The sequence below is a fragment of the Nothobranchius furzeri genome, chromosome 18 (assembly GCF_043380555.1).
Source record: "Nothobranchius furzeri strain GRZ-AD chromosome 18, NfurGRZ-RIMD1, whole genome shotgun sequence".
NCBI lineage: Eukaryota > Metazoa > Chordata > Actinopteri > Cyprinodontiformes > Nothobranchiidae > Nothobranchius > Nothobranchius furzeri.
The window spans coordinates 19,435,286-19,462,712 of NC_091758.1; the positions used below are offsets into that span (position 1 = coordinate 19,435,286).

Below are 27,427 nucleotides of genomic sequence, written 5' to 3' on the forward strand. Positions count from 1 at the left end.
CACAGGATGTGCTTGTGACTAAAACTAGTTAAAATACAGCTAAAACGTGAACAACAATAAAACAAATACCAGTAGGGTATCATCTGCATAACTATGGAAACACATGTTCTGCTTATGGGACCAAGACGGTGTCCCTGGGTGACTCTATGGCAGACTTAAAGGTTATGAGAGGCATGGTCCCCTAGGGACCGCATGGTGGTGCAAGTGTTTGTCTTCTGCGACCTTTCTACACGGGGTAAGCATGTTCTCCACATACCTGCAGGGGTTTCCTCCGAATACTCTGGTTTTCTCAAATTCATGGATGTTAGGTTAATTAGAGTCTATAGGGTTGATTGGGTGACTGGTTGTTTGTCTCTGTGTGTCCGTGTGATAAACTGGAGTCCTGTCCAGAGTCTCCCTGCTTCATGACTGTTGGAGATAGAAAATAGCTCCCCAGTCCTCCTTCTGACTGCTGCTTTTGACACCATTTCTCAAAACATCCTCAACAACCTTACTTCCATCAGTATCAACATGGATTCACTTGTTTCATATCATGCATATGATTCATATGGTTTGTTCAACTCAAACGCCTCCAGTTACCTCTGGTGTTCCCCAGGGCCCAGTACTAGGGCCCTTCGTTGCATAACTTCTACTTCACAGCTTCTCTGTTTTTAAGGAACACAACATTCAGTTAGTCTGTTACGCTAATGACTCATAGCTCTACTTCCCTGCCAAACCTACTTCTTTACTCACAGAATGTCCTCCATCTCAACAGTAATAAAGCAGAACTTCCTGTTGTCGGTTGCAGTTCTTGAGTTCTAAATTTCAAACAGTCCTATTGGCTTTGTGTTCAGTATCACATCCAAATTAAAATCCCACTTCTCACTTTCATACCTCCAGTATGTTCTTCTGAAACGCTCCAATCTCACATTCCACCTCAACCGCTTTGGTCGCTCACTTCTTCCCAACACTCTGTTCCAGCTGCCAACCCATCCAAAATGGCTTCAAGAGCTTTCAGTCATTCATCCAAACCACAGCATCTATTTCCACATTTGAAATCTCTTCCGTTACTCGAATTCATTTTACCAGGGTTTGGGGATTTTTTCTAGTTGTCTCCTCTGCTTGTGTGCCTTCTTTTAAATGTCTTATTTATATTTGAGGGATTATAATCCAATAACACCGCTCTTCTGGTGGGACCAAAGATGTACATAAGTGACACCGGACCATAAACTGTTAAAAAAAACTGTTAGCTCTGTGAATGGAAACAGGCCTACTAACGTATACACGCAAACCACAGCACATCATATAATAGCCTTATCCGAAGACTTGTCCCTGAAGAGACATGGGAGTTAAATGAAGGGTGTCTACTTCCTGCTGATAAGCAGTGGCGACACAGTTTCTAAGAAGTCCAGGAAGCTTTTTGTGCAAAAGAAAGTGAAAACGAAAAAAAATAAACTTTTAAATGCTGTTTTTCCCGGTGACTTCATACACCAAAGCAGCAGCAGTAATATGGCCAGCACTGGAAATAAATGGCATCTTAGGAGTGTGGAAAAAACAGATGCTTTACTTAAGAGTTCAAATTTATTTCTGACTTAAATTCAGAAAGTGACCAAAATCACAGCAACTATATTTCACCTACCAAGAAAAACTCTTCATTTGTTCAAATCCTGATTCCAACCAAGTGAGACGTCTGCAGGATTTTCTCCTTTGTATCGCTGCTAAACTAACATCCATTTTAAAGCATGGTGCACTCTGACCTCCCAAAGCCATTCATTTCCTTCGATATCCAAATTATTTGAACAATCATGATTCAAATTTCTTTGCACATTCTTGGCTTCACGGACTTAAAGAAATCACCTAATGTTTTAAACAAAAGCAGTTATGCTTATATGAAACTAATAGATAAATGTGTCAGCTACTGATCCAGTATTGTATAGTAGTGTAAAGTCTGCTAAACAAAAACCATTACATTACATCATTGTGCTGTAACCCTATTTGTGTCGGTGGGGGCACCCTCAGTTTGTTCCTGTGGGTGTGAGGACAGTAAAAAAAAAATGCTATTCTGTAAGTATAGGGGACTGACAGGTGCTTTTGCTGCCCCCTAGTGGCCAAATTTTACATTAGAAATGAATTGTTGCCATTTCAATCCTCATTTAAACATCAGACATTTATTTAAAAATTCACATTTTAAGTTTATTGCAAAGTTCCTTCCATGAGTGAAATTACAGATTTACATGGGTGAGAATAAGGTATTAATCCTCAGTGAAAACCTCTCAGATTGACATGAAGGTCTAAACTTTAGGGAAGTTGGAAGGTTTACGAGAAATTGTGCAAAACTAACTTATTTTAGTTCATCTCAAGTCAGCAGTGGAGCCCCCAGAAAGGTTTCATGAGGGTGGCCTTGGCGCCAAAGAAAAATTTGGGGTGGCACGCCAAATTGATCTTTGTGGTAACTCTGGGGAAGTTTAGCCTGTAGTGATGCAATAAATGCTCCTTTATTCATTTTCACTTAAAAAAACAACAACAGTAATAATCGGACTTATTAAAGAACACTGCTTTTCACTGGGTGTGGACAGTCACCCCTTGGGGGCGCCACTGGAAGTCAGTATGTAAATACATAACTGTCGTCCATTTTTTAATAAAACAAATTTGTCACAGCTTCATAAAATAAAATAAGAACAACCCTCTCATTAAAAACATTACATATCTGAATTCAAACTGATCATTAAAGGTTAATTTACGCCATTTTTAAGTTATAAACAGTTCCGGTCTTTATAAGCATTCTGGACCATCTTCTGGACAGATTATTTAAATGTAATCGCTGATGCATCGGCAGTAAAATCTGCAACAGTTAGAAGTATAAAACACGATGGTATAGATTCATAAATTATATCTGCATCAACGGTTGTGAAATTATGGCTGGGTTTGTTTTAGGACAGCAGCTGTTGGTGGTTCTGACTGACCCAACTCACAGGAAGCAGAAGTTCACAGAAGCCCAGGAGCTATTCACCCTCTTTTCCTCAGGCAGAGGGTCACTTGTACAACTGTAACTTATTTCTTCGTTATTGTTAGTACTTATTTTTCTAGGCTGGCTTGAGAAACACATTTTGCTCGCTCACATTTCCAACAAACTACTGAATGACTGAATTTAAAATCCCTAGTTGATGCAGAACAAGGGCTTCTTCTTGGAGCTTCTGGTGATTTTCACCTCTGTAAATAACCAAAAGCACCAGCAGCAATACCTGTATAGTGTAAAACTTAAGGTTTACTAAACAAAATTAACCTGAACCGTTGTGAAGTTTTGAAGAGCTGTTTAAAGAGCAGCAATTACCTTCAGTCTTTTAACTAGTCGTTAGCTTATCAGTCCTGTGAGAAGAGGTTGTTGAAGAAGCTATTATAAGATAGGAATTATTTATTGTTTTTACACAGAAACACTTCAAAATGGCCGAAACATCCATTTACCCATGACAGCTCACACACTGAAGATTCATAACTTATTACATCATTTTAAATTAAAGCCGCCGACACTGGCTACCCGGGATGAACCGTCTTCATGTCACCGTCACCACAGCGTTGAGTCCATGTTGACAGAACTCTAAACTTAAATAAAGCTGTTTGTTTTCAATCCTTTTAAACCGTCGATGTGTTTCAGGATGATGAAACAATTTATGAAACCGTCCACAGCTTCTGGATCAGAACGGCCCGTTTGCCACAGAAGAACTCATTTTTGTTTCGTGTCAAGAAAATAAAAGAGAACGGTTTTGTAACAGAACCTAGGAACTGAATCATGAAACACACACACACACACACACATCTGTTAGCATATTTCCAATGCAGTTTATACTAACTGATTCCCTCCAGGCAGCAACTTCTTCAGGCACCCTAAATTAGTGTCAGCATAGAAACACTTAAAATATCGACAAACCCAAAGATGAGCTTAGAATGAAATGCAGGAGTTCCGTTGTGGATCGACTCGATCTAGGTGGAGCTTTCTGCAGCAACCAGAGCAGAAGAAACATAAAAGCAAACACTAGAACCACATAAAATAAATGCTTGTCACTTAGAACAACAGCTAGCTTATGTACAGCTGGATGTAATCTGAGGTTAGACCTAAAGGATGGCAACACTGTCCCAACTATTTGATCTAAACGATAGAACAAACATCCATCACGCTTTCCTTTTTAACATCTCCAGCTCATCAGCAGATCTCGTTACATGACGAGTCAAACACTGAAAAAGCTGAAGTGTAGAAAAACAAAAAACAAAACATAGAAAATTCAGTTCCTAACAAAAAAGTTGTTTTAGATCAGGAGGCAGCTTCAGCTCTTTGTGTGTGGGAGGAGCTCGGCTCTCTCGGCTCGCCGCTCTGAACCTGTGTGAGTCCGTTTCAGAGAGCCCTTCTCTCTCCTCCGGTCTTCAGCTGCAGTCTCTTCCTCCGACTCCGAGGACACACATGGGTTAGCTGGAGTCACAGGCCGGTGCTGCCCGTTTATCCCCAAACCGGGTCGGCTCTGGGGGCTGCTGTCTGCTGCTGCCGAGCTCCTGGTGGCCTCTCCACTATCAGGGCTGACTAAAACCGGCTCCAGACCATCAGTCCTGTAGGCCTCCAGCAACAGGGGAGAAGCAGAAGTGTGTCTGTCCTGCTCTGTCCTGTCCTCGTCCTCATTCACGTGACTCTGAGGAGACATTTCTGGACTTGGACACACAAAGTCAGATGGACTCAGACACTTGTCCTCCTCCGTGACGCCGACGGTTTGCGGCTTGATTTGGAGGGAGTTTTGTTCCTCACCTGAAGAGGAGGACGACACCTCATCGACTGAGATCGATGGGTAGTTGCAGGAGTCAATCGCTGAGAACAGAGCCTGGATGGACCTCTGAGGAGTCGCACCTCTAAGGACCACCTGCATGCGCTGACGCCTCATGACGTTTTGGCGCCTCACCGAGCTGCGCCGCTCCTCATCGTCACTGCTGGAACTGGAAGTGGATGTGGACGTGGATGAGCTGGAGGCTCCGGCAGGAAGAGAAGGTGAGGATGTAGCGCTGGAGAGGGTGGAGTTGTCCCTGGGACTAGGGGATCGAGGACGGGGCATGGGGTCAAGCCAAAATTCACTTGAGTCTGAATCTTCATTCACCAGGAAGCCCGACTGATGATGCGGCCTCCTTCGTCTCCTGGGGCACTCCTCCCCATCCTCTCTGCCTGGTTCGTCCCCTCCTGAACCATCGGGTCCAGCCAAAAAGGAGGAAGAGGAGTTATCCGAGTCACTGCGGTGCTCAGAAGCAGCAGTAGTCGTGGCTGTGGCAGCAGCAGGAGCTGCTGATGTGGCCCGTGTGGAACGGCGCCCACGAGCATGAAGCTGCATGATGGCACCCTCACTAAGATCACTGTCAGAGTCTGAGCTCCAGCCCTCGATCTCTCGGCGTACCAAGGAGTCAAAGAAAGCCATCATGCGTGGGTCCTCCTCTATAGACTGGGTGATGTAGTCGTGGGACAGCCCACTGCCGCTGTTCAGCACCAGGTTGATGTACTCCTCGTGGGAGTAGAGGCTGCGTGATTTGTCCTCCACCCGGCTCTCCAGGTCCCCCTCACTGTCAGGCTGCTGGTAGGGACTCCACAGCTGGGATGGACAGAGAAGCATTGAAGAGGAACAGAGGGGAAGAAGAAAACAGGGATAAATTAAGTACAAGTGAGAACAAAACCCTCAACGATGTTTCTTGGAGCTTTAGTGACCCTGAAGCCTTTCCTAGAAAAGTGATTCCCAACCAGGGGTTTGCGTACCCCTAGTGGCCCATCAGAGCATTACAGGGGGTACACTGAAAAAATGAGCTTTACACGTAAGATGTGAATTGAGCAGTTTCTCACAATAAAAACGCTCAAGTTCTTTGCAGCTTAACTCTATTTCTCTCATCCCATGCGGCCGGTGCGCACCGCACGTCTGACCTCTAATAACCCCAGACCTAATGATCAGAGCGCCGCTCAACCAGGGACAGAAAAAAGGATAAACCTCCAGCCTTTTTTAATCATCCTTTTACCTGCAAATGAAAAACGTTAAGTGATTAAATGAATCAGGAATGAACAAAGTAGAAGAAATGTTACTTCTGTTTTTACAATTTTCACTTCAGTTCAAATTATTTGTAAATTTGTGTTTTCATCACATTTAGCTTGGATTTTACTTAAATATCTTAATCTTTATTCATTTTTGTGTTGCTTTGTCTGAAGAATGAATAATAACACAACATAAAAACTACTTGAAAGGTTTTGTATTTTTTTAAATAAAGTTTGAACGTTAAATGTTCTTCAGTCATTTTTAGAAGTTTTCGTTTTGCTGAAATTCATCTGGTATGCGAGAATGTATAAAAAAACATTCATTTAGACATAAATAAATAAACATTGTAGGGCTGCTCGATTATGGCAAAAATGATAATCACGATTATTGTGACTGAAATTGAGATCTCGATTATTTAAGACGATTTTTCAATTAATGTTGATTTTATTTGCTTGTTTATTTATTCAGTCATAAAATTGTTCAGGGCACAATCAGGGCAAAAAGAAAGCAACAAGATAATCAAAAACAACTCCTGATTCCCAGGATAAAAAGGCCGACACACTTGCTCATAGTTACTCATTAGTAACTAAATTATTTTTTTTAATAATCAGTTGTACGTTTGGGGAATCATCAATGTGTTTGACTAAGGGGTACTCATGGTACGAGAAAACGGCTCAGGGGATCCACTGGGGACAACGATGGCTCTTCTATGTTAAATGTATTAATGATAATAGCTTTTGCCCTCTTTACTAACCTTGATGACTTTCTCCACACCAGAGGAGCAGATCATGTAGGTGTGAGGGTTAAAGCGAACCTGGTTGACTATGGAGCGGTGGCCCTTCAGAACCATGAAAGCTCCATTCACCACTCGACCAGGGCCTCCTTTAAAGGAAGGGTTTGTTAATGTGATGCTGACACGAAACGAACAAGAAACACTAATAATGTTAATAATAATGTTAATGACACATCTAAAGCAATAATAAAACTTACTAAGACAGATCAAGTAAATAAGTTCTTTTTAGTCATGAGGCACTGGTCTGACTTCAAACTGGCCAGGAAGAAAACTCTACAAAGGCATCATATAAAAACACACGCATCCCACTCATGGACTCCAACAATAGTCTAGCTTAACTAAGAACAGCAATCAAACCCTTCTGCTGCGTCATGCAGGACCCCTAATGCTTCACATTCAGACATATAAGCAGGCCTGCAGGCAATCTGACTAACTCACCTGCTTCTGGGTCGTTTGGGATCTTCCACATGTAGAGGTTGAAGTCATCCGATCCAGACAGGATGTACTGAGGAGGAAAACAAATGCACACTTAAATTAAACTTCACCAAAATGGAGAAAAGATCTGCTGTGTGTTGGAAATCCAACACAAACTAGCAGATGTTATCGGTGTTCTGAGTCTATAAATGACACAAGGGTCTGACCCTGGCTGAGCTCCTGGTCTGATTTAGGACTTATGAACACAGATGGTTTCACTTAAAGCTCTGTGCTGGGGTGGAGAGTGCTCTGTTCTCTCTGACAATGGGGTTTAGGGTGTCTTAAACTAACAAGCACAGAAGAAATGGTTTTTAATTTCCATGTGTAAAGCTCCTGCTGATCTACGCACCTCTCTCTCCACTGCTCCACTTTTCTTTTTTATCACCACATTGCTGTATTTCTAACAGTTAAAGAGACTTTTTGTGTTAAAGTTCTAAAACTGAAATATTCCTCCTCCTGTAGCTAACTGAGTTCAGCGTAGCTCCTTGTGGACTCCACCAAGAAGGAATGTTCTCTCCCCGTTTTCCTTCCATTAGCTTAGCGCGGCCAGTGGCTGCCTCCAACACCACCATGTGAAAATCCTCTGCTGTCTGTGGAGTTACTGATAAACAGATGCACTTCTTGTGCTGAGATGCTAAAATGTATCACTGTTTTGTTGTCTGGCCAAGCCTCAAACGCTCATAAAGAGTGTAAAGCTAGTAAAACTTAAAACTAGACGTGATTTTGCATCTTTGCTGCTAAAAACAGTAAGATAGGGTTTAGTCTCAGTGTGGTTTTGTACAAATTACAGAGCAGCCATACCAACAATCTTCGTCAAGTTTCCTGTCCCTATTTTGGGCCAGGCATCATCATTATGCTCCAAATCTCCATCGCATCGTTTGACATCCAGACTGAATGCATATTACAAAGATGGATGGATGGATGTTTATTTGGCAGACACTTTTATCCAAAGCAACTTACAATTTATAACCCATAGGGCATGTTGTGATCTGTGGGGGAAACCGGAGTACCCGGAGGAAACCCACGCATGCATGGGGAGAACACGCAACTCCACGCAGAAAGACCACAGCTGAGTTTCGAACCTGCAACCTTCATGCTGCGAGGCAACAGTGCTAACCACTGCGCCACCATGCAGCCCCTGGATGGATGGATGAATTATTTAATGAATGAATGAACGAACGAAGAGAAGAAGGCATGCAAGGATGGATGGATAGGTGAGGGGTGGATAGATGGTTTAGGTTGACATACCATAAACCAAACACAGAAGAAACCACTTCCTGTTGTTGTTTATCCAGTGAAAACAACCAGAATCCTCAGTTTTGATGATAATAATAATAATATTTATACTTTCTGCACCTGAATGATGACAAAACTGAGGTCATAGTTTTCTCTCCGGGTATGGCAGATAATGTCAGCACTGATGTTGATCTTGAACCTTACCCTGGCTTTCCACAGGAGCCGTCAGCAGCACGTTACTGCAGCAGCACGTCATAGCTGCTGATAGGAACCGCTGTGGTCAACAGAACCTTTTCCACTGGAGCCGTCAGCAGCGCGAGTCGGCCACGTCTCAGGAGCAGCATGTCGCGGCCTTTACGCGCCGGTTCTATTTTCTACGCGCGACGCCTCTGAAACGGGTCAAGTTCGACATTTTTGGGGAAGGAAAGACAGGAAATCGGACGCGGAAATTGAGAGAAGCTTCCGGGATTTTCAGAATAAAGAACGTACTGCCTTCCGGTTACTTTACTTTTAAAAAAGGTTACTCACTGTGCGTCCCCGTGAGAAGTTATCACCTAGCTAGCGGTCTCCTTTGTTTTTCAGGTCCGTATTGGCGATTATAAAACGGACAGAACATAAAACACAAACCATGTTGTAATTTTCTCCTGCTTGTTGTTGTGTTTACTGTGACTTCGTGCTCGGTCCGTGACAGCGGCTCCCCTGCTGCTTCGCGTCTCGTGGGAAGGGCCAAGCAGCAGCTTACGCGAGCAAGACGTGCTCCTGCAGTAACGTGCTGCTGACGGCTCCCGTCGAAACCCGGGGTGAGGCTGCTAGTGAGAAGAGCACCGTTACCAATTTAGGTGTGAAAATCGATTCTGGTCTCAAGTTTGACACGCATATTAATTACGTTGTGCGGTCATGCTTTTTTAACCTACGTCGCTCAGCTAGAGTTAAACCCCTGCTATCTAGAGTTCACCTGGAATCTGTCACTCGTGCTTTGGTCCTATCCAGAAGGGACTAATGTTATGTGCTGTATGCCGGCCTAAGTCAGGGTGAGGTGGCACAACTACAATTAGTCCAAAATGCGTCTTCTAGTTTCTTGACAGGCATGACACATAGGAAGCATGTTACTTCTGTGCTGGTGTCTCTGCACTGGCTCCCCGTTCACTTCAGGGTGAAATTTATGGTGCAAACTCTGGGGTACACAGCACAGTGCGGTTCATGACCTGGATTACTCCAGAAATGTTTCACTTTTCCTCATCACTGCAGCTTTATTCTGGAAATAATATTTTGACCTTATTTTGAAACTTAGGTGAAAAAAACGTCATAAGTCACAAACATCAATAAATTCTTCACTAATGTGGGTTGCTCTATTAATTAATTAAAGATTTCTCATCACTGGGTCAATGAATCTTTTCCAGCAGAATCTAACCAACAACCTGTCCCTACAGCCTTGGCATGACTCAGCAGAACCTCCTCTATCACTAGTGATGTGAATAATCATTCTTTAGAAGCCCTCATGAACAGGGCTGACACCCGGAATGCGGTTAACATAATAAACGTTACTATGAGGTGATGTCACATCTAACAGCAGAGGCCCATCCTTTTATTTTTAGCTACCATAAAGACATTTAGAACATTTTTCCACCAGGTTATTTTGCGCATCTGCTAACTGCATCAGGACCTGAATCCCACTCCGTGGGTCATTTATTACAGCGGGTCTCACTGGCTTCAAAGTTGAAATGGAAAAGCTTACTCAAGCTGTAAAGCAGTTCATGCACCAAAATTCTGACCTACCTGATCTTTGTCCCCGGCAAAGCAGCAGCTCTTCATGGTGCACGAGTTGAAGTAGCCCTGGTTGTCAAACTGGAAGCTGGGCAGGCGGGAGTGCAGCTCGTAGAGCACGGGCGGCAGACGGCGCCGGAGAGCCAGCAGCTGAGTTCCTGTGCTGTTGAAGCGAACGCTCATGGCGCTCTGCAAAGACATGCTGCCTCCATAACGGAGCAGCGAGCTGAGGGAACAGGAAGAGAGAGCAGATAACGTACGAGCCAAATGTCCCAAAGTAACGCAACCAAACAGAAGATTGTCTCATCGGTTCTAAAGGTGATGAACAGCAGGTCTTACAGTTTATCCAGCAAACAAACAAACTTGTTATTAAAAGAAGACTCTTCCACTTTGTTTTTAAAGAAAACTAAAGTATTTTACATCCAGCTTCTAGCATTAAGGGACTTTATTAAATAAACTTAACAGAAGGATCTGGTTTGATTTAATTGAAAAAAATCACCCATCAGTACAGATGAAAGCTCATTTAAATAACCCCGATGGTTAATCTAATTACTTTATGAAATCCCTCTCAGCTGGGAGCTACTTCTAAAGTTGACTAGAGATCTTTTTGTAGAGCCCAACAGGAACCCTTGATTATTTTTATCTGCCATTTTATTTACCCAAGTTCATCTTCTCTTATTTTATTCAGTAGTGTGATAATTTTGCAGCCTATAGTTGTGGAGCTGCTCCTAGTTTGTTTGTTGGAAATGTAACTGTTACATCTGGTGGACGCTGGGAGAATAGAGTTAGTCCAAACTTCTGAGTCTGATACAAATAAAAGGGGCAATTATTGGGAAGACATTTGTAATATTTCTGAACTAATTTAAACAAAATCAATGTATCTGACATTTATGTACATCTGACTGGTAAAAATAAAAACATCTACTGGTAAAGCACACACAAAAAAACCCCTAATAAATAAACTGTAGTACCTGCGTGGCTTACGGATGTCCCACAATCCAACGCCCTCTTTAGAGTTGGCTGTGGCGAGCAGCCGAGGCTCCACGGGGTTAAACATCACACTGTGGAAGGCTGATGGGTAGCTAGCCAGGCAGAACGGCTCTACAGAGAGAACAGAACAGATGCACGACCTCTCGTTACACTGACCAGCCACCTTATCAGGTACACCTGGTCAGCTGCTTGCTAAAGCAACACTATAGGGGTTTTAACACTTTAAGCTATAGCTTTCAAACTGGTTTCAGTGATTCTTGAGAAAGAAACGTGATCAGATTAACACTGGACAGCACTCTGCTCCCCTCTGCTGACCAGAAACTGAACTTACCACTTCTGTGGTTCAGGCAGGAACACTAGCGGGGGCGGGGGGGTGCTACCTGCTTTATGGCAACAGATGTTCACTGTGCCGGTCGCTAACACAAAGGCTAGCAGTTAGCTTTTCCAGTTCACTTACCGTCAGTAAAAAACACAAAAGAACCATTTAGCTTTTTTTGCTGGCATCATGGCAGAGCCTGGAATTTAAAATTAGAAAGCAATGTCTTTGGAGGCGAAGCATAGACCTAGAACCAGAGAACATCGGCAAGGCCTACACTCGTCAGTGGAAGCTAAAGGAGGCTATGAAATCACAAACTGATGATGATCTGGCTTTGTTGCTCCTTGACTTGTAAGTAATTTTTATTGTCCTAACAGTGTGGGTCATTTAAATTTGTAGCTTATTAGGTATTAGTTAGCTCTTTTTTTGCATTAGCTTGTTGTTAGCACTAGCTATAGGAGGCTGCAGCACGGCTGTGTACAACAGTTGTAATTCTACTTTCAACCGTAGGAAGGAGAAGTGGGAAACTTATTTAGTGTTGCTTTAACACAAAACTAAACAGCCACTCAGACGGCACCATCCCAACACATTGGCCCAATCCAGTTGCTTGCACTTCCACACTTGCATCCTTCAGTTGTGCGATCCTGGCCAAAGGTGCGAGTGCATAGGGTGTCCTGATTCTCAAGTACGGAAGTTGACCACATTCCTTTTGCACCCTTGATCCGCACGTCACCCAAGTCCGCATTGTTGCAGACTTGGGTGAACGGCATTACCCACAATCCATTGCTGCGGAAGAAAAGGCTCAAGTGCGGTACAGACCAAAAGTTTGGACACAACTTCTCATTCAATGTGTTTTCTTTATTTTCATGACCATGACCATTTACAAAGAGGCCAACAAGTGCTAAACACCTCTAAGAACTCCTTCAAGACTGTTGGAAAACCATTTCAGGTGACTACCTCTTCAAGCTCATCAAGAGTATGCAAAGCAGTAATCTGAGCAAATTGTGGTTATTTGGAAGAAAATAAAATATAAAACATGTTTTCAGCTATTTTACCTTTTTTCTTTAAGTACATAACTCCACATTTGTTCATTCATAGTTTTGATGCCTTCAGTGAGAATCCCCCAATGTAAATGGCCATGAAAATAAAGAAAACACATTGAATGAGAAGGTGTGTCCAAACTTTTGACCTGCCCTGTGTATTTTTTCAACTGAAAGTAGCTCATTTTAGGACGATTAGTTGATGCTCTGAATCTTTAAAAAACAGCAACAACGAATGTAATTTTTTTTTCAAATAACACTTTGGTTGTTTGAAAGTTGATAAAGTATTTTTAAAAAGTAGCACCGTGACCAGCATCCTGGCATGCGTTGCGGTCGGTGACGCAATGCCCCCTGTCCCAATACGGCAATTATTAGCACACTTGTATACCACGCACTTGTAACCTTACTGTTGTAACGGAACGGAATGACTCTTATTTTTCCCTTCTTTGCTCAGAACATTACACTGTTTACTTCCTCCAAGTGCACTTCATAGAAGACCATAGGGCACAGTGTGAGTACTGGGATTCATTATCTAGGCATGGTGAAAATTACCTGCTGAGGTTCAAACTGAGCAGCAGAATTAAGAATAGATGTTAGATATGGTGAATTAATGATGCTGTTGGCGCCAGATGGCAGGTCTGATCTTCGCAGTTTAAACCCACAACCATCTCTACATGCAACAGAACGTATAATGGAACCTCACACACTTTATATGTGGCTCCACCATCTGAAAATTTGGACACAATCACTTATTTGCGACTTTTATTCCTTTAAAACTGGGACCTGACAGGCAAACATGACAGCCAGCTGTTAAATATATCATCATGCCGACTTGGACAAAAAGAGAGCTTCCAAAAATAGAAAGATCCGGATGTCAGGTAAGATGATCCACAGCATTTTTAGTTCAACCATCAACAAGTTGATTTTACTATTAGTTTCTTATAAATCCTTGTGAGACAGCAGAGGAGCTGCTTTTTAAATCACTCTGTTGGAGCGTAATCAACGGTGGTTTAGTCAGTTTTATACATTGGTACATGAAGTTTCACCAAACACCAGAACATTCAAGATGATTTTTAAAAATTTGGAATATTTTCCATTTGTTTTTTGGACCTTTAAATCAACACAAATAACTGACTTCTTCATAGTAACCATTGCAGAGACATGCTGTTAAAATTCATTTAAAAAAAAGTCCATTTTGGATTTTAAGGATTGAAAATCTGAATTATTATAGACCCCATCTGTTCTCACCTCCGTGTGACGGCTCGCGGGTGTCCCAGATGAGAACGCGACCATCATCGGAGGAGCTGGCAAACACGTTGTCGTTGACCGGGCTGACGGAGAGACTGTACACAGCGTCGATATGCAGGAACACATTCAGAGTTTCCCGTCTGCAGGAGCAAAAACCATCCAATACACCAGTTTAACCAATGTCAGAGAAGTACCCAGAGGTGTCCGTGTTGCTTTTACTCACCTTTCTACATCATGAAGAATCACTTGTTCATCATTTCCTGTAAAGGAAATACAAATGCTAATTTTATGAACTAGATAACTTTGGGGATTTCTATTAAAGATGACTTGATCAGCCTTAAGTGACTTATAAGTGGTCAGACTGTGGCAGTAATATTGCGCAATTGTGTCCTTTTATAAAAGATTACATGGTGGTGGCATAAAGGTGTAGGTGGCCGTCTTCCGTTTATCTTGGACATAACTTGGTTTTTATTGTGATTAAAGCTGCGATCGTTAAGTTTTTTAAACAAGCCGCCCCTAAAGTTGTCCATCCCCCACAGTCCCCGTGCTGTCTCTGGTGATCTGAGCTCTGGCTCTAATGGACAGAAGCTCATGGAGGTCTGCATCGCTTCAGTTTATCATCTCAGACGCTTCCGTTTACCAGAGTGAAAGTTTTTGCCCGTGTTTTCGTTCATTTTCAATATACCATATTTTTCGGAATATAAGTCACACTTTTTTTTTCATAGTCTGGCTGGTCCTGCGTTTTATATACTAAAGTGTCCTATATATCAAATTATGTATACCACGCTGCTGCGGACTGGCTCCGGACCAGGAATAAGCTCCTCTGCCCCGCCATCACCAGCTGGAGACCGTGGCGCACTGCTGTGGGCCGGCTCCAGTCCAGGTATCAGCTCCTCTGCCCCGCCATCACCTACTGGAGCCTGTGGCGAGCTGCTGCGGGCCGGGCGGCTCCGACCCAGGAATGACCTACCCTGTCCCGCTGGGAGGGTTTCAATTGAATTCAATTCAATTCAAAAATACTTGAGGGAAATTGATTGCTGTAGTAGCTCAGAATAATAATAATAATCAAGTCATCAAAGAGTTGTTGTATATTACAATGGCTGCTGGCAGGAAGGATCTCCAGTAGCGGTCAGTGTTGCAGCGAAACTGAAGAAGCCTATGACTGAAGACACTCTTCCGTTGTCGGACAGTCTTGTGAAGAGAATGCTCAGGGTTGTCCATAATTTTCTTGATTCTCTGGAGAATCCTTCTTTGCATTATCTCCTCCAGTGGTTCCACAGTCGTCCCCAGAACAGAACCAGCCTTTTTTATTAGGCTGTTGAGCCTTTTCAGGTCCCTGCTTCTGATGCTGCTACCCCAACAGACGATGGCTGAAGAGATTACACTCTCAACAACAGACTTGTAGAAGGTCTGCAGCATCTTGCTACCGACAATGAAGGACCTAAGCGTCCTCAAGAAGTGCAGTCTGCTGTGTCCCTTCTTGTAAACGGCTTCGCTGTTCTTTCTCCAGTCCAGTCTGTTGTCCAGGTGAACTCCAAGGTATTTGTATTCCTCAACCACCTCCACTTCTTCTCCCATGATGGAAACAGTGTTTGACTCCACCCTGTTTCTTCTGAAGTCTAAAATCATCTCCTTTGTTTTGTTCACATTCAAGGTCAGATGATTGTTTCCACACCATGCCACAAAGCGCTCCACCAGCTCTCTGTACTCAGCTTCCTGTCCATCTCTGATACACCCGACAACTGCAGAGTCATCTGAGTATTTCTGTAGATGACAGGTCTCTGATTTGTACTGGAAGTCTGAGGTGTACAGGGTGAAAAGGAATGGTGAGAGTACAGTCCCCTGTGGTGCTCCAGTGTTACTGATTGCCTGGTTTGATGTGCAGTTCTTCAGCCTCACAAACTGTGGTCTGTTTGTCAGGTAGTCTTTAATCCAGGCGATAGTTGAGGCCCTCACCTGTGTCTTCTGGAGTTTCTGGCAAAGTAAATCAGGCTGAATTGTGTTAAATGCACTGGAGAAATCAAAGAACATGGCCCTGACAGTGCTGCCTGCTTTGTCCAGATGACAGTGGATTGGTTGAAGCAGCTGGATGATGGCATCTTCAACTCCAACTCCATGGCGATAAGCAAACTGCAGCAGGTCCTGATATGTCCTAGTTTGCTTATTCAGGTGGACCAACAGGAGTCTCTCCATGACCTTCATGATGTGGGATGTCAGAGCAACCGGTCTGTAGTCGTCGTTGACTGATGGGCGAGTTTTTTTTGGAACTGGAACAAGGCAGGATGTCTTCCACAGGACTGGAACCTTCTCCTGGGCCAGGCTGAGGTTGAAGAGGTGCTGCAGAATCCCACAGAGCTGCTCTGCACAGACCTTCAGTACTCTGGGGCTGACACCATCTGGACCTGCAGCCTTGTTCCTGTTCAGTCTCTCCAGCTGCCTCTTCACCTGACTTCTAGAGACAGATAGGTGGGAGGTAAATGGGGCAGCAGCATCTCCTGACTTGATTGAAGACAGATTTATAACACCAAAAGAGTCAATGACTGTGTTAGAGGACAAAAGAGCTGGCGTGTGACAGGAAAATGTTGGATCAGAGGAGGATGGGATGTCTGATTGGCTGGGGACAGGCGAGGAGGATGCTGGGTTTGTTCCTGAACTGAACCTATTGAAGAATTTGTTCAGTTCATTGGCTGTGTCCAGGCTGCCATCTGTGCAATCCTTCCTCTGCTTGAAGCCTGTGATCTTCTTCATCCTTGACCAGACATCTCTGATATTGTTCCTCTGTAGTTTGTTCTCCAGCTTCTTCTTGTATGCCTCCTTGCTGTCTCTGATCTTGATCTTCAGTTGCTTCTGTATACTCTTCAATAATTCCCTGTCTCCCTCCTTCATCAATGACTACGGTCCTGTTGCACTTACTCCCATCCTTATGAAGTGCTTCGAACGGTTAGTCATGGAACACATTCAGTCTGTTCTGCCCCCCTCCCTGGACCCTTTGCATACCGGCCCAATCGCTCGACCGATGACGCAATCTCCACTGCACTCCACTCAGCACTCACACATCTGGACAAAGAAGACTCATATGTCCGAATGCTGTTCATAGACTTCAACATTCAACACCATCATCCCCCCAACAGCTTACTCAAAAACTGGTCCAACTGGGTCTCAACACCTCACTGTGTAACTGGCTGTTGGACGTCCTCACTGGAAGACCACAAGCAGTACGGGTCGGCAGAAACACATCCAGCACCATCATTTTAAACACGGGGCCCTTCAGGGATGTGTGCTGAGCCCCCCCCCCCCCCCCCTTCACTCTGCTGACCCACGACTGTACACCATTACACAGCTACCTCTTCATCAAGTTTGCGGATGACACAACAGTAGTGCGTCTCATAAACCACAGGGATGAGACCAACTACAGGAACGAGGTGAGCTGCCTTACCACATGGTGTGCTGACAGCAACCTCTCTCTAAATGTGGAGAAGATCAAGGAGATTGTTGTGGACTTCAGGAGAGCACACACTCAGCATGCTCCTCTGACCATCGACGGTGTGTCTGTGGAGAGTGAGCAGCACCAAGTTCCTGGGTGTGCACATTACAGAGGATCTCTCCTGGATGAAGAACACAATAGCATTGGCTAGGAAATCGCAGCAGTGTCTCTTCTTACTCCGCAAACTAAGAAGAGCAAGAGCACCAGCCCCCATCCTGTACACTTTCTACAGAGGCACCATCGAGAGCATCCTGTCGTGCGGCATCACTGTGTGGTTTGGAGCCTGCAACGTATCCTGCCTTTAAACCCTCCAACGTATAGTGAGAGCAGCAGAGAAGATTAATGGGGTCTCTCTCCCCTCCCTACCAGACATTTACAGCACCCGTCTCACAAAAAAGGCCCTTCACATTGCGGCTGATCCCACTCACCCAATGCAAAGCCTCTTCGAGCTGCTGCCGTCAGGGAGGAGACTGCGGAGTCTCAAGGCTAGGACCAACAGACTGAAGGACAGCTTTATCCATCAGGCAGTTAGGAAGCTAAACTCCCTCCCGGCTCTCCCCCCTCTCCTCTCTTTTCCCCCACAGTCTCTCTGAACTTGGTTACTTTTTTATACTAAATGTTTATTTGCTATCTAGCGAGAGTTTGAGAGTAACGTAATTTCATTTCTCTGTATGTCCTGTACATGTGGCAGAATTGACAATAAAACTGACTTTGACTTTGAAGGCTCTTTTTTTCTCATTTAGCAGATTTGTCAGTTCACTGATGATCCAGGGTTTGTTATTAGCGAAGCATCTCACTGTTCTGATGGGTATGATGTTGTCCACACAGAAGTTTATATAGTCAGTGACACGTCCAGTCAAGACATTGATGTCCTCTTCATATCCTTGGCAGAGAGTCATCCAATCTGTGGTCTCAAAACAACCCTGCAGGGCTTCTTCAGCGTCCTGTGACCATTTTCTCACAGTTCGTCTTGTCACAGGTTGCCTCTGAACAAGTGGTTTGTATTCTGAACAGAGAAAAACAAGATTGTGATCCAATTGTCCCAGAGGAGGTCTTGTTTTGGACATGTATGCATTCTTTACATTTGCATAACACAAATCCAATGTCTTGTTTTCTCTGGTGGAGCAGCTGACAATCTGTTGAAGTGTTGGAAGTGTATCAGAGAGCGAGGCATAATTAAAATCACCAGATATAGTCACAAATGCATTGGGGTGCTGGGTTTGTAGCTTAGCGACAACGGAACTGATGGCATCACATGCATTTTCAGCAATGGCTGAAGGTGGAATACAAAAGGTTGCCAAGACAACACTGGTGAACTCTCTTGGCAAATAATATGGGCAACAACTTACTGCCAAGAGTTCAACATCTGGGCTGCAGAGACGACATTTCACTGAAACATGACCTGGATGGCACCATCTGTTGTTGACAAGCACTGCCACTCCACCTCCTTTTCTTTTCCCGCTCCTCTTCAGATCTCTGTCTGCTCGTACAGTCAGGAATCCTGGCAGAGAGATGCTGGAATCGGGTATATGGTCCTGCAGCCACGTCTCAGTGAAACACATAACACTGCACTGCCGAAACTCTGGCTGAGTCCTTGAAAGGGCTTGGAGTTCCTCCATCTTGTTGGCCAGTGATCTCACATTGCCCATTATGATCGATGGAAGAGATGGTTTGAATTTCCTCTTTCTCTGTCTCCGTTTTGCTCCCGCTCTGCACCCACTCTTCTTGCGTTTTAGCTGATTTGGGATTTGTGGCTTCAGTTGAGGTTTTATTTCAGCCTTTCCAATGTTAATCAGCTGCTCCCGATTGTAAACCAGCTTTTTGCCATGCTTACGCATCATAACAAATGCTCAAAAAGTGAAAAAAATAGCAGTAAAAATCCTCCAAGCTTCACAGCACCAGAAACAGAAAAGTAAAATGTAAAAAAAAAAATAATACAGTTTTTCTTGAGAAACTAGAAGACCAAATCAGAATCAGATGAATTTTATTGCCAGCACTCCTTTCAGAGCGTAGGAACTTGACTCCATGGTACAACCTGACCAAGGTTACACACACACACATATAGACAAGACAGATACAGGCAGACCATGGGAGCAGCCATAACGGCGCTCCTTTGTAGATGAGTAAAGGAATACATGAGGGAAGTTCAGGGAGGGAGAAAAAAAGGCATTAACAGGGTTACACCAGCAGGGTGTAGCACTCCAATGCAAAAAAACCACCCGACATGTAAGCAACAAACGTCACAGTTCACAACATGAGACCCGGTAGGTAGGGGGGAGGGGCTGGGATCATGGTTTCCTCAGCGGGGGCGGCCTGTGTGGCGCTCAACCAGCTGTCTCCGCAGGTGGGAGGGAGGTCATGAGGAAGCAGAGAGCAGTGAGTCCTTCAGCTTGATGACCTCGGTGGAGACCACAATCTGAAGGCGGGGGTGGGGGGGGGGGTATAGAGATTCACAGCATTTGTCAGCATTCCTTCCAGCGTGGGGGTTTTGCATGCAACTCCAAGGCTGCTAATGGCGTCAGATTCGATAACAGAAACTTTGTTTGGGTCAGACAGAGATAATTTTTCCTCTCTGCCTTAAGTCTGTATTGATCATTCAAGTCCTCCAGTGAAGCCAATTCAGTGATTAAACATCTCCACACCGTCCGGTGACCCTTTCCGAGATGTTATCAATCCTGCGTGCTAACACCGGTAACGCAGCCAAGACATTGTCCAGCTTGCGATTCACCTCGAGCAACATCCCAGTCTGTGAGGTATCCACACGGACGGTGCCGTCCATGGATGCAGGTCGCCCTCCAATCGCTCCCGTCATCCCAATTTTATGGAAAGCCAGATATCCTCCCACTCCAATCAGAAGAAATCCAACGATCATCAGGCCAAATATCCACAAATCTTCGACGTCCTCAATGGACAGCTGAGAGAGACAGATGATATTCCACTTCTTCCAGGAATCAAACATATATCCCGCTGCATGTGTCCCCTGAGGACAAGCGTGAGCCCCCTCCTCCGTCCTCATTGTAGAAAAAATCTTATCAATCGCGTTGAATGACCAATTAATTAAGTCCATGTTGAAAAATGCTGAAAAAGGTGATTGCAGAGGAAATGCAGAGAAGTGCTCTGTAGGCAGACGGGACAAAAAGAGCCTTGGGAAAACACAGATAAGGGAGGAAAAGGCAGAAGCGTCTGCTCCCTGTGAGCGCCGGAAGAAGAGCCAAGAAAAGTATGTCCAAGAAAAGGCAAAACTTACATAAAGTCAACAGAGCTACTCCAACATGCAGCAACCCAGAGCAGCGCAGTTCCGGAAACACCGCCATCACCCGCTGCAGCCTGTGGCGGGGTGCTGTGGGCCGGCTCCAGCCCAGGAATGAGCTCACCCTGCCTGCTGGGAGGGTTTGCAATACCGCCATCCTCTGCTGGAGACCGTGGTGCGGTGCTGCGCCCTGGTTGTATATTCTGTTATTGTTACCGGTACTTGTCTTGCAATGTGAAATGCTTGGTCTCAGATTTTGTAAGAAAAATAATAACATTTCCACCAAAATGCAACTTACAGTCCAATGCAACTCATACATGTTTTTTTCTTCTTCATTACACATTTTATGGCTGGTGTGACTTATACTCCGGAGCGACTTAATACTCCAGAAAATACGGTAGTTGCCGGTTGGACCTCGGCAGTAACTCCCCACGTGATCATGAAACCTCCCTCTGTTGTGCCATGGCACACTCACCATTTATAAGACAGACAATTACCGAAATATTACTACCAAGCAAGGTGGAACGAATGCAGCTAAATTCGCGCATCGCCGTGCCGTCACTTTTATAGAACACTATTGCGATAATATTACTCTGATTTGCCGGCACGGTGTGTTTTGTAAAAAATGCCATTGACTCCCATGTTAAAAATGCCAACTTCACGGCAGAAATAAAAGTGTTTGCAGCAGGTACAAAAAAAAGGTCAAGTTTACTATCATGACAACGATTTTTTTGTACATGTAAATAACCTTGAACTTATGAATAATGAGTGTGTCCTTTTGATTTACAGGTGTCCAATGAGCCGTCAGCGCTAGCACTAGCAGCTTGCCCCCTGCTTGTTCCAGAAAAGGCTTCAGCTTGACGTTAAAAGTATTACAGCCTAAGCTGAGGGTAGCAGAGTCGCTCAACCACGGCATTCTGGCTGAAAGCGCCTTCCATCCTCCATTAGCTTTAGTTAGCTCGTAGCTACATCTTCTCAAAATTTGTTGGATGTCATCTGCCCCCACCCTCACTGCCCCTCCAAGAGCTCAATTTTTGTATTTTCTGGAAGAGGCAACATGCGAGACACAGCCAAGATGGCGATGGTGGGCTTCAATTCAGCTATTCAAAAACCTACGGGTGACGGTGTGTAGTGCTTGTCCATATTATATATATGGCCATGGACTAAAACACGCTTCCAAGACATGTCAGACATTTTTAAAGAACAAGCAGTCAGTCATAATTCTGGCAGGGAGCATGGTTTCTGGATCTGAAAATCTGGAATAGAAATAAGGAACTGGAATTGTTCGAGTTCAAATGATGACCAATTCTAATGGTAAATGGTAAATTGCCTGTATGTATTATAGTGCCTTCTAGAGTCCTGGAACCCCCCAAGACGCTTTACAACACAATCAGTCATTCACCCATTCACACACTGGTGGGGATGAGCTACGAGGTAGCCACAGCTGCCCTGGGGCGCACTGACAGAGGCGAGGCTGCCGAGCACTGGCGCCACCGGTCCCTCCGACCACCACCAGCAGGCAAGGGGGTTAAGTGTCTTGCCCGAGGACACAACGACAGCGACAGACTGAGTGGGGCTCGAAAATGCAACCTTCCGATTACGGGGCGAGTTAATCCTGTGCCACCGTCGCCCACCAATTCTAGGGAGCAGCTTGGACCATGTGGTACAGAGGTGAAGCTCCAGGGACCATGGAGTAAAAAGTCAGAGGTACTTGCAATGTTGACTAGTGGAAAAAAACACCCACACCTTTAGACTAGTTTCCTGTTTGTTTCCATTGAAAACAAGAAATGTTCGATGATCTCAAACTTTCAGTACGCTGACTGTTATGGTGCTAAAGGTGCATGACAACACCCCACATCTCTGACTCACCACCAGAGAAGACCCTTTTGTTGGTGCTGTCAAAAGCCAGGCAGAAGATGTTAGAGAGGTGCTCTCCCTTCAGCTTTACTGGCTTTGAATGGGAGTGAATGGCTTTCTCCATGTGCCACAGCAGCACTCGTCTGTCATCTCCTCCTGCAGCAAAAACAGGAAGCCTGTCAACATGTGTGTAGAAACCAGGAATTCTCACAAGTTCTAACCTCGACTCGTCTGAAGTAAATTAAAGAGGTCTTAAATTAAAGTGTATAATTTATCATGTTCGCCAGACGACAGGTCCGAAGTTTAAGAACTCCCTAACTGGATCGAGCTGAATTCAGCAGGTATGGAGGGCTTCCAGTCAACAACAGCGAAGAGTAAACATGCCAAGTTGAACCAAAATGGCAAACCACGAGATGCAACACTGGGCCAGATGATTATTTTTAATCCACTCTGGACATAAACAGCCCTGTGATTCCAAGAGGGTGTGATTATTACATACAGCACAGCGAATCTTTAGTGGTGAAGCCTAACATTTTTAAGGCCGACATATAAAACTGGACCCATGTTGCTGCTCAGACAGAGCTGTTGAGTGGCTTAGAGCTCGACAGCTAGCTAGCCAAACAAGCTAGGCTAAGTTAGCATCAGCACATAGGAATCGTTTCAGCTGACAGCCTGTCGAGCTAGCATTAGCATGCTAAGGAGTCTGTCAACTTACCGGACACCAACCACTCTCCGCCGTTGTTGGAAAACTCTATGGCATTGACGCAGCCAAAATGTCCCTCCATGTTTTTCTTGTAGAGGCTGGTGCAGCCAGCCAGCCTGCGTCTCTGGAATTCCTCCATCATGAGCGGCTGACCTGTCAGCTCCCTGCGGGACAGAAAGCCCACCGAGGAGCGCATTCCGCAGCCCGTCAGGTCCTTCATTTTCTCCAAAGAAAGACGCCTCGCTCCGCAGGTATTTCCACCAAAGCTCGGTGCGCTTGGGTCAATGTAGCGTACTCTCTGTTGGGTCTACATTATGGAAGATCGTAGAACCGCTGTCTGTCAGCCTGCTGCTGCGTCGCTCCTCCTCTCTAGTTCGGGTAGCCGCTGTGTGCTCTGGTAGAGGATCTCCCTCTCCCTCCCTCAGGCTCAGCCCATTCTCTACCACCAGTCAGGAATAGTAATAATAATAATAATAATAATAATAATAATTTCTGATTTTTTATTTTACTACTATAGTCTGAATTATTTGTTCTTTAAACGAGTTTCCACTTTTTATAATTAATTATTCAGATGGAACTAACTTTTTAATATTAACAAGCATCAGTCTTCCAATTCACATAGGACAATCAATTTCCCTCTGGGATTAATAAAGTATTTTTGAATTGAATTGACTGTAATTTTGCCTCCAATGAAACTTTTTAAAATTATAAGTAAAGTTTTTGATTGCACTCATCCCAGAAAGAAAATGCAAAGTGCTTCACAAAGATCAACAAAACAAAACAAAGTCAGAAAGTCATCCCAAGAACAAAACAAGATATAAAACAAAACAAAAAAATATATTGATCATTTAAATCACAAAATCTCTGTTAATAAGGATCACAAAGCTGAAAATGGTTCCCCAGTCTCTGGAGAGCCATAAAGAAAGATTAAAGGAAAAACGGCCCAATGACCACAATGTTCAAGGTTTTTAGAATAATCTGCCTGGAAAGTCACTTATTTGGAAATTTTGACAGCTTTTTGCTCGTTTTCTAAGCAGCTGAAATGTTTTATTTTATTTACCAATAAAACTACAAATGGTGTAAATGTGATAAAAATGCCCAAACTGGGGGTCTGCAAACAGAAGAGCAACTAATTTTGTCTAGTTTTAACTTGCACAAACAAACCTTTTCTTTCTCTTTTTTTTTTACTGCTGAACAAAAGCAGCTGTGTCACGACTGAACCTGAGATGACAGCTGATCTTTATACCTGCCCCAAGTCCCTGAGCAGGAAAAAAAACAATACCTGATTTGTGTTAAAACATCAGATCAGAGGAAAATTTGTTGTTTTTCTAATGTGACCCTGATCCAAGCTCAATCTGACGGTGATTTTTCTCCCTATGATTGGTATTTTTAGTGGCCTCCTCTAAGATGTTATTAGGAGAGATGCCACCATTTTAAAAGTCCAAGCTCTTACAATGACATCAAATCTGTTTTCTGTATCAAACTCACACAGCAGGTAAGAAAACCACATATTTTCCCTTATCTGAGGGAGTTAAAACTCTGAAGATGTTCTTTTATTCACATTTCTCCTTTTTTGTTGTAGACCTTTTGTAGGAACTTTTTCTTACTCTTGTTTTTAAATCTTTGTGTTTTCAGTTAATTTCATGAAAAAAATTATTGTGGAAACTATTAAGATCTGTGAAGACATCTTCTGCCAGGATTTTTCTGGAAGCCGATGAACATTTTGCTGCACTGATTTCACCATCTGCCTCCATGTTGCTGTCAGGGAAGGATTTGAATGCATAAATTGGGTCAAAGGCATAAATTATAATGTCTACATCTTGTAAATCACCAAGTTCTGCCTCGATCACTCCACAGACGTACATCTGAAGATCTTTCATCCCCCTTAGCATTCCAGCATTCCCATGGGACAAAACAGATTGCGTTCATGGGATCCGGAATTTTAAGAGGTTATGAAAGTTTGCTGATGCAATTTCAAAGCTTTTAAATTGTTTAATTTTCATAAAATGGCCATAAAAACTCTTTGCCAAGTTCCGGCGTACACATTATCATGGTCCCTCTCAGAACCACGTAGGGCTAGGCGATATGGACCAAAATTTATATCTCTATCTTTTAGCTGAATTCCAGTATACGATATACAGGGTGGGCCATTTATATTCAATTCAATTCAATTCAAAGATACTTTATTAATCCCAGAGGGAAATTATTATTATATGGATACACCTTAAAAATGGGAATGATTGGTGATATTAACGTCCTGTTTGTGGCACATTAGTATATTTGAGGGGGTAAACTTTTCAAGATGAGTGGTGACCATGGTGGCCATTTTGAAGTTGGCCATCTTGGATCCAACTTTTGTTTTTTTTTTTTTTTCAATAGGAAGAGGGTCATGTGACACATCAACCTTATTGGGAATTTCCCAAGAAAAAGAATGGTGTGCTTGGTTTGAATGTAACTTTTTTTCTTTCATGAGGTTTTTTTACAAGTTTCTCTTTGTTCAAATCAAATCAAAGCTTTATTTATAAAGCGCCTTCCGCAACCCTGTCAGGAAGCCCAAGGCGTTGAACATGGTACAGTACAAAGTTAAAGAAAGTGAATAAATCAGAAAATAAAAGCAATTCAAATTACAGATTACAAATTACAAAAAAGGTAGTAGAAGACAAATGTGTAAAACAAGGGAAAAAGTGAACCAATGAAAACTGTGAGATAAAATCAACATAAAAGAGGGCCAAATTCAAACATGTTCAGGAAATGCCAAGCGGAGGAGGTGGGTTTTTAGGCAAATCTTGAAGACTGGCAGAGATGGGGACAGCCTAACTGAGGGTGGCAACTGGTTCCATAGTGACGGTGCTAGTACTGAGAAAGCCTGGTCCCCGCGAATACGACACCTAGAACGAGGGACAACGAGCAGGCCTTGGTCAGAGGAGCGCAGAGCGCGTGATGGGCAATGTCTGTTCAGGAGCGTGGCTAGATGGGGGGAGCACCACCCTGGAAGAAATTAAAAACAAAGACGAGGAGTCTGAAGTGTGAATGATAGCAAACCGGAAGCCAGTGCACGGAGGCCAGAACCGGACTGATGTGGTCCCGTTTCCTGGTCCCAGTCAGGAACCTGGCTGCGCTGTTCTGCACAACCTGTAGGCGACGCAGTGATGACTGACACAACCCTGAATAAAGAGAGTTGCAGTAATCAAGCCTAGAAATTACAAAAGCATGGAGTACCCGCTCCAGGTGGGCTCTTGACAGCATGGGCTTGATTTTTGCAAGGCGTCTCAGGTGAAAGAAACTGGGCCGGATCACAGAGTTGATGTGAGCATCAGATTTAAGTCCAGCATCAAGTTTCACCCCCAAACTGGTCACAACTGGTTTTGAGTAGGGAGAAAGAGGCCCAAGATCAACATGACGATCCACATTCCTGCTATTGGGGTGAAAAACAATGAGCTCCGTCTTTCCCTCATTCAGATGCAGAACGTTGGCCATTAGCCAAGACTTCACCTCGTTAATACAGGACACAAAGGACTGGATGGAGTGTCCTTTCTCCTGACACAATGGAGAGTAAATCTGGCAATCGTCAGCATACAGATGGAATGATAGGCCATGTTTACGAAAGATTGACCCCAGAGGTAGCAGATAAATGGCAAACAAAAGATGACCAAGGATCGATCCCTGCGGGACCCCCCAGCGGAGCCCCTCCCAAGATGAAAAAACATCACCCAGTTTAACACAGAATGTCCTGTTGTGGAGATACGATCTAAACCAATCCAGAGCTGACCCTTTGATCCCAACCCATCGTTCCAAGCGGTCCAGTAGAATCGTGTGGTCAACTGTGTCGAAGGCTGCTGTCAGGTCTAACAACAGAAGCACCACAGATGTACCCTGATCTAGTGATAGATAGATGTCATTTAGGACCCTCAGTAGAGCAGACTCTGTGCTATGGCCAGACCTGAACCCTGATTGGAAAACCTCAAACAGATCAGAGTCAGCTAAATGTGAGACCAGCTGCTGATAAACGACTTTCTCAAGCAGTTTTGATGTAAAAGGCAGGGTAGAGATAGGCCTGTAATTTTCGATCACAGAGACATCAGCACCAGGTTTCTTCAGGGTAGGCCGGATAACTGCTGCTTTCAAAGATGCTGGGACCACACCTGTGCTGAGGGTCCCATTGATAATCTGACCAAGTGAAGGGCCAAGGCACGGAAAGGCAGCCTTCCAGAGATGAGGCGGCAGAACGTCAAGTGGAGAGCCAGATGGC

The 27,427-nt window shown here is 44.1% G+C and overlaps 1 protein-coding gene across 1 annotated transcript; it reads right to left on the reverse strand.

Moving 5' to 3' along the window:
* Positions 1 to 4,071: 4,071 nt before the first annotated feature.
* Positions 4,072 to 23,560, reverse strand: dcaf5 (ddb1 and cul4 associated factor 5). The gene is made up of 9 exons (XM_015969189.3): positions 23,191 to 23,560; positions 22,488 to 22,631; positions 14,108 to 14,144; positions 13,885 to 14,024; positions 11,262 to 11,391; positions 10,303 to 10,516; positions 7,255 to 7,321; positions 6,778 to 6,905; positions 4,072 to 5,594 (listed from the first exon to the last, which is right to left on the reverse strand). The coding sequence occupies exons 1-9, from the start codon at positions 23,396 to 23,398 to the stop codon at positions 4,299 to 4,301; spliced, it is 2,364 nt and encodes a 787-aa protein (XP_015824675.3). The 5' UTR covers positions 23,399 to 23,560; the 3' UTR covers positions 4,072 to 4,298.
* Positions 23,561 to 27,427: the final 3,867 nt, after the last annotated feature.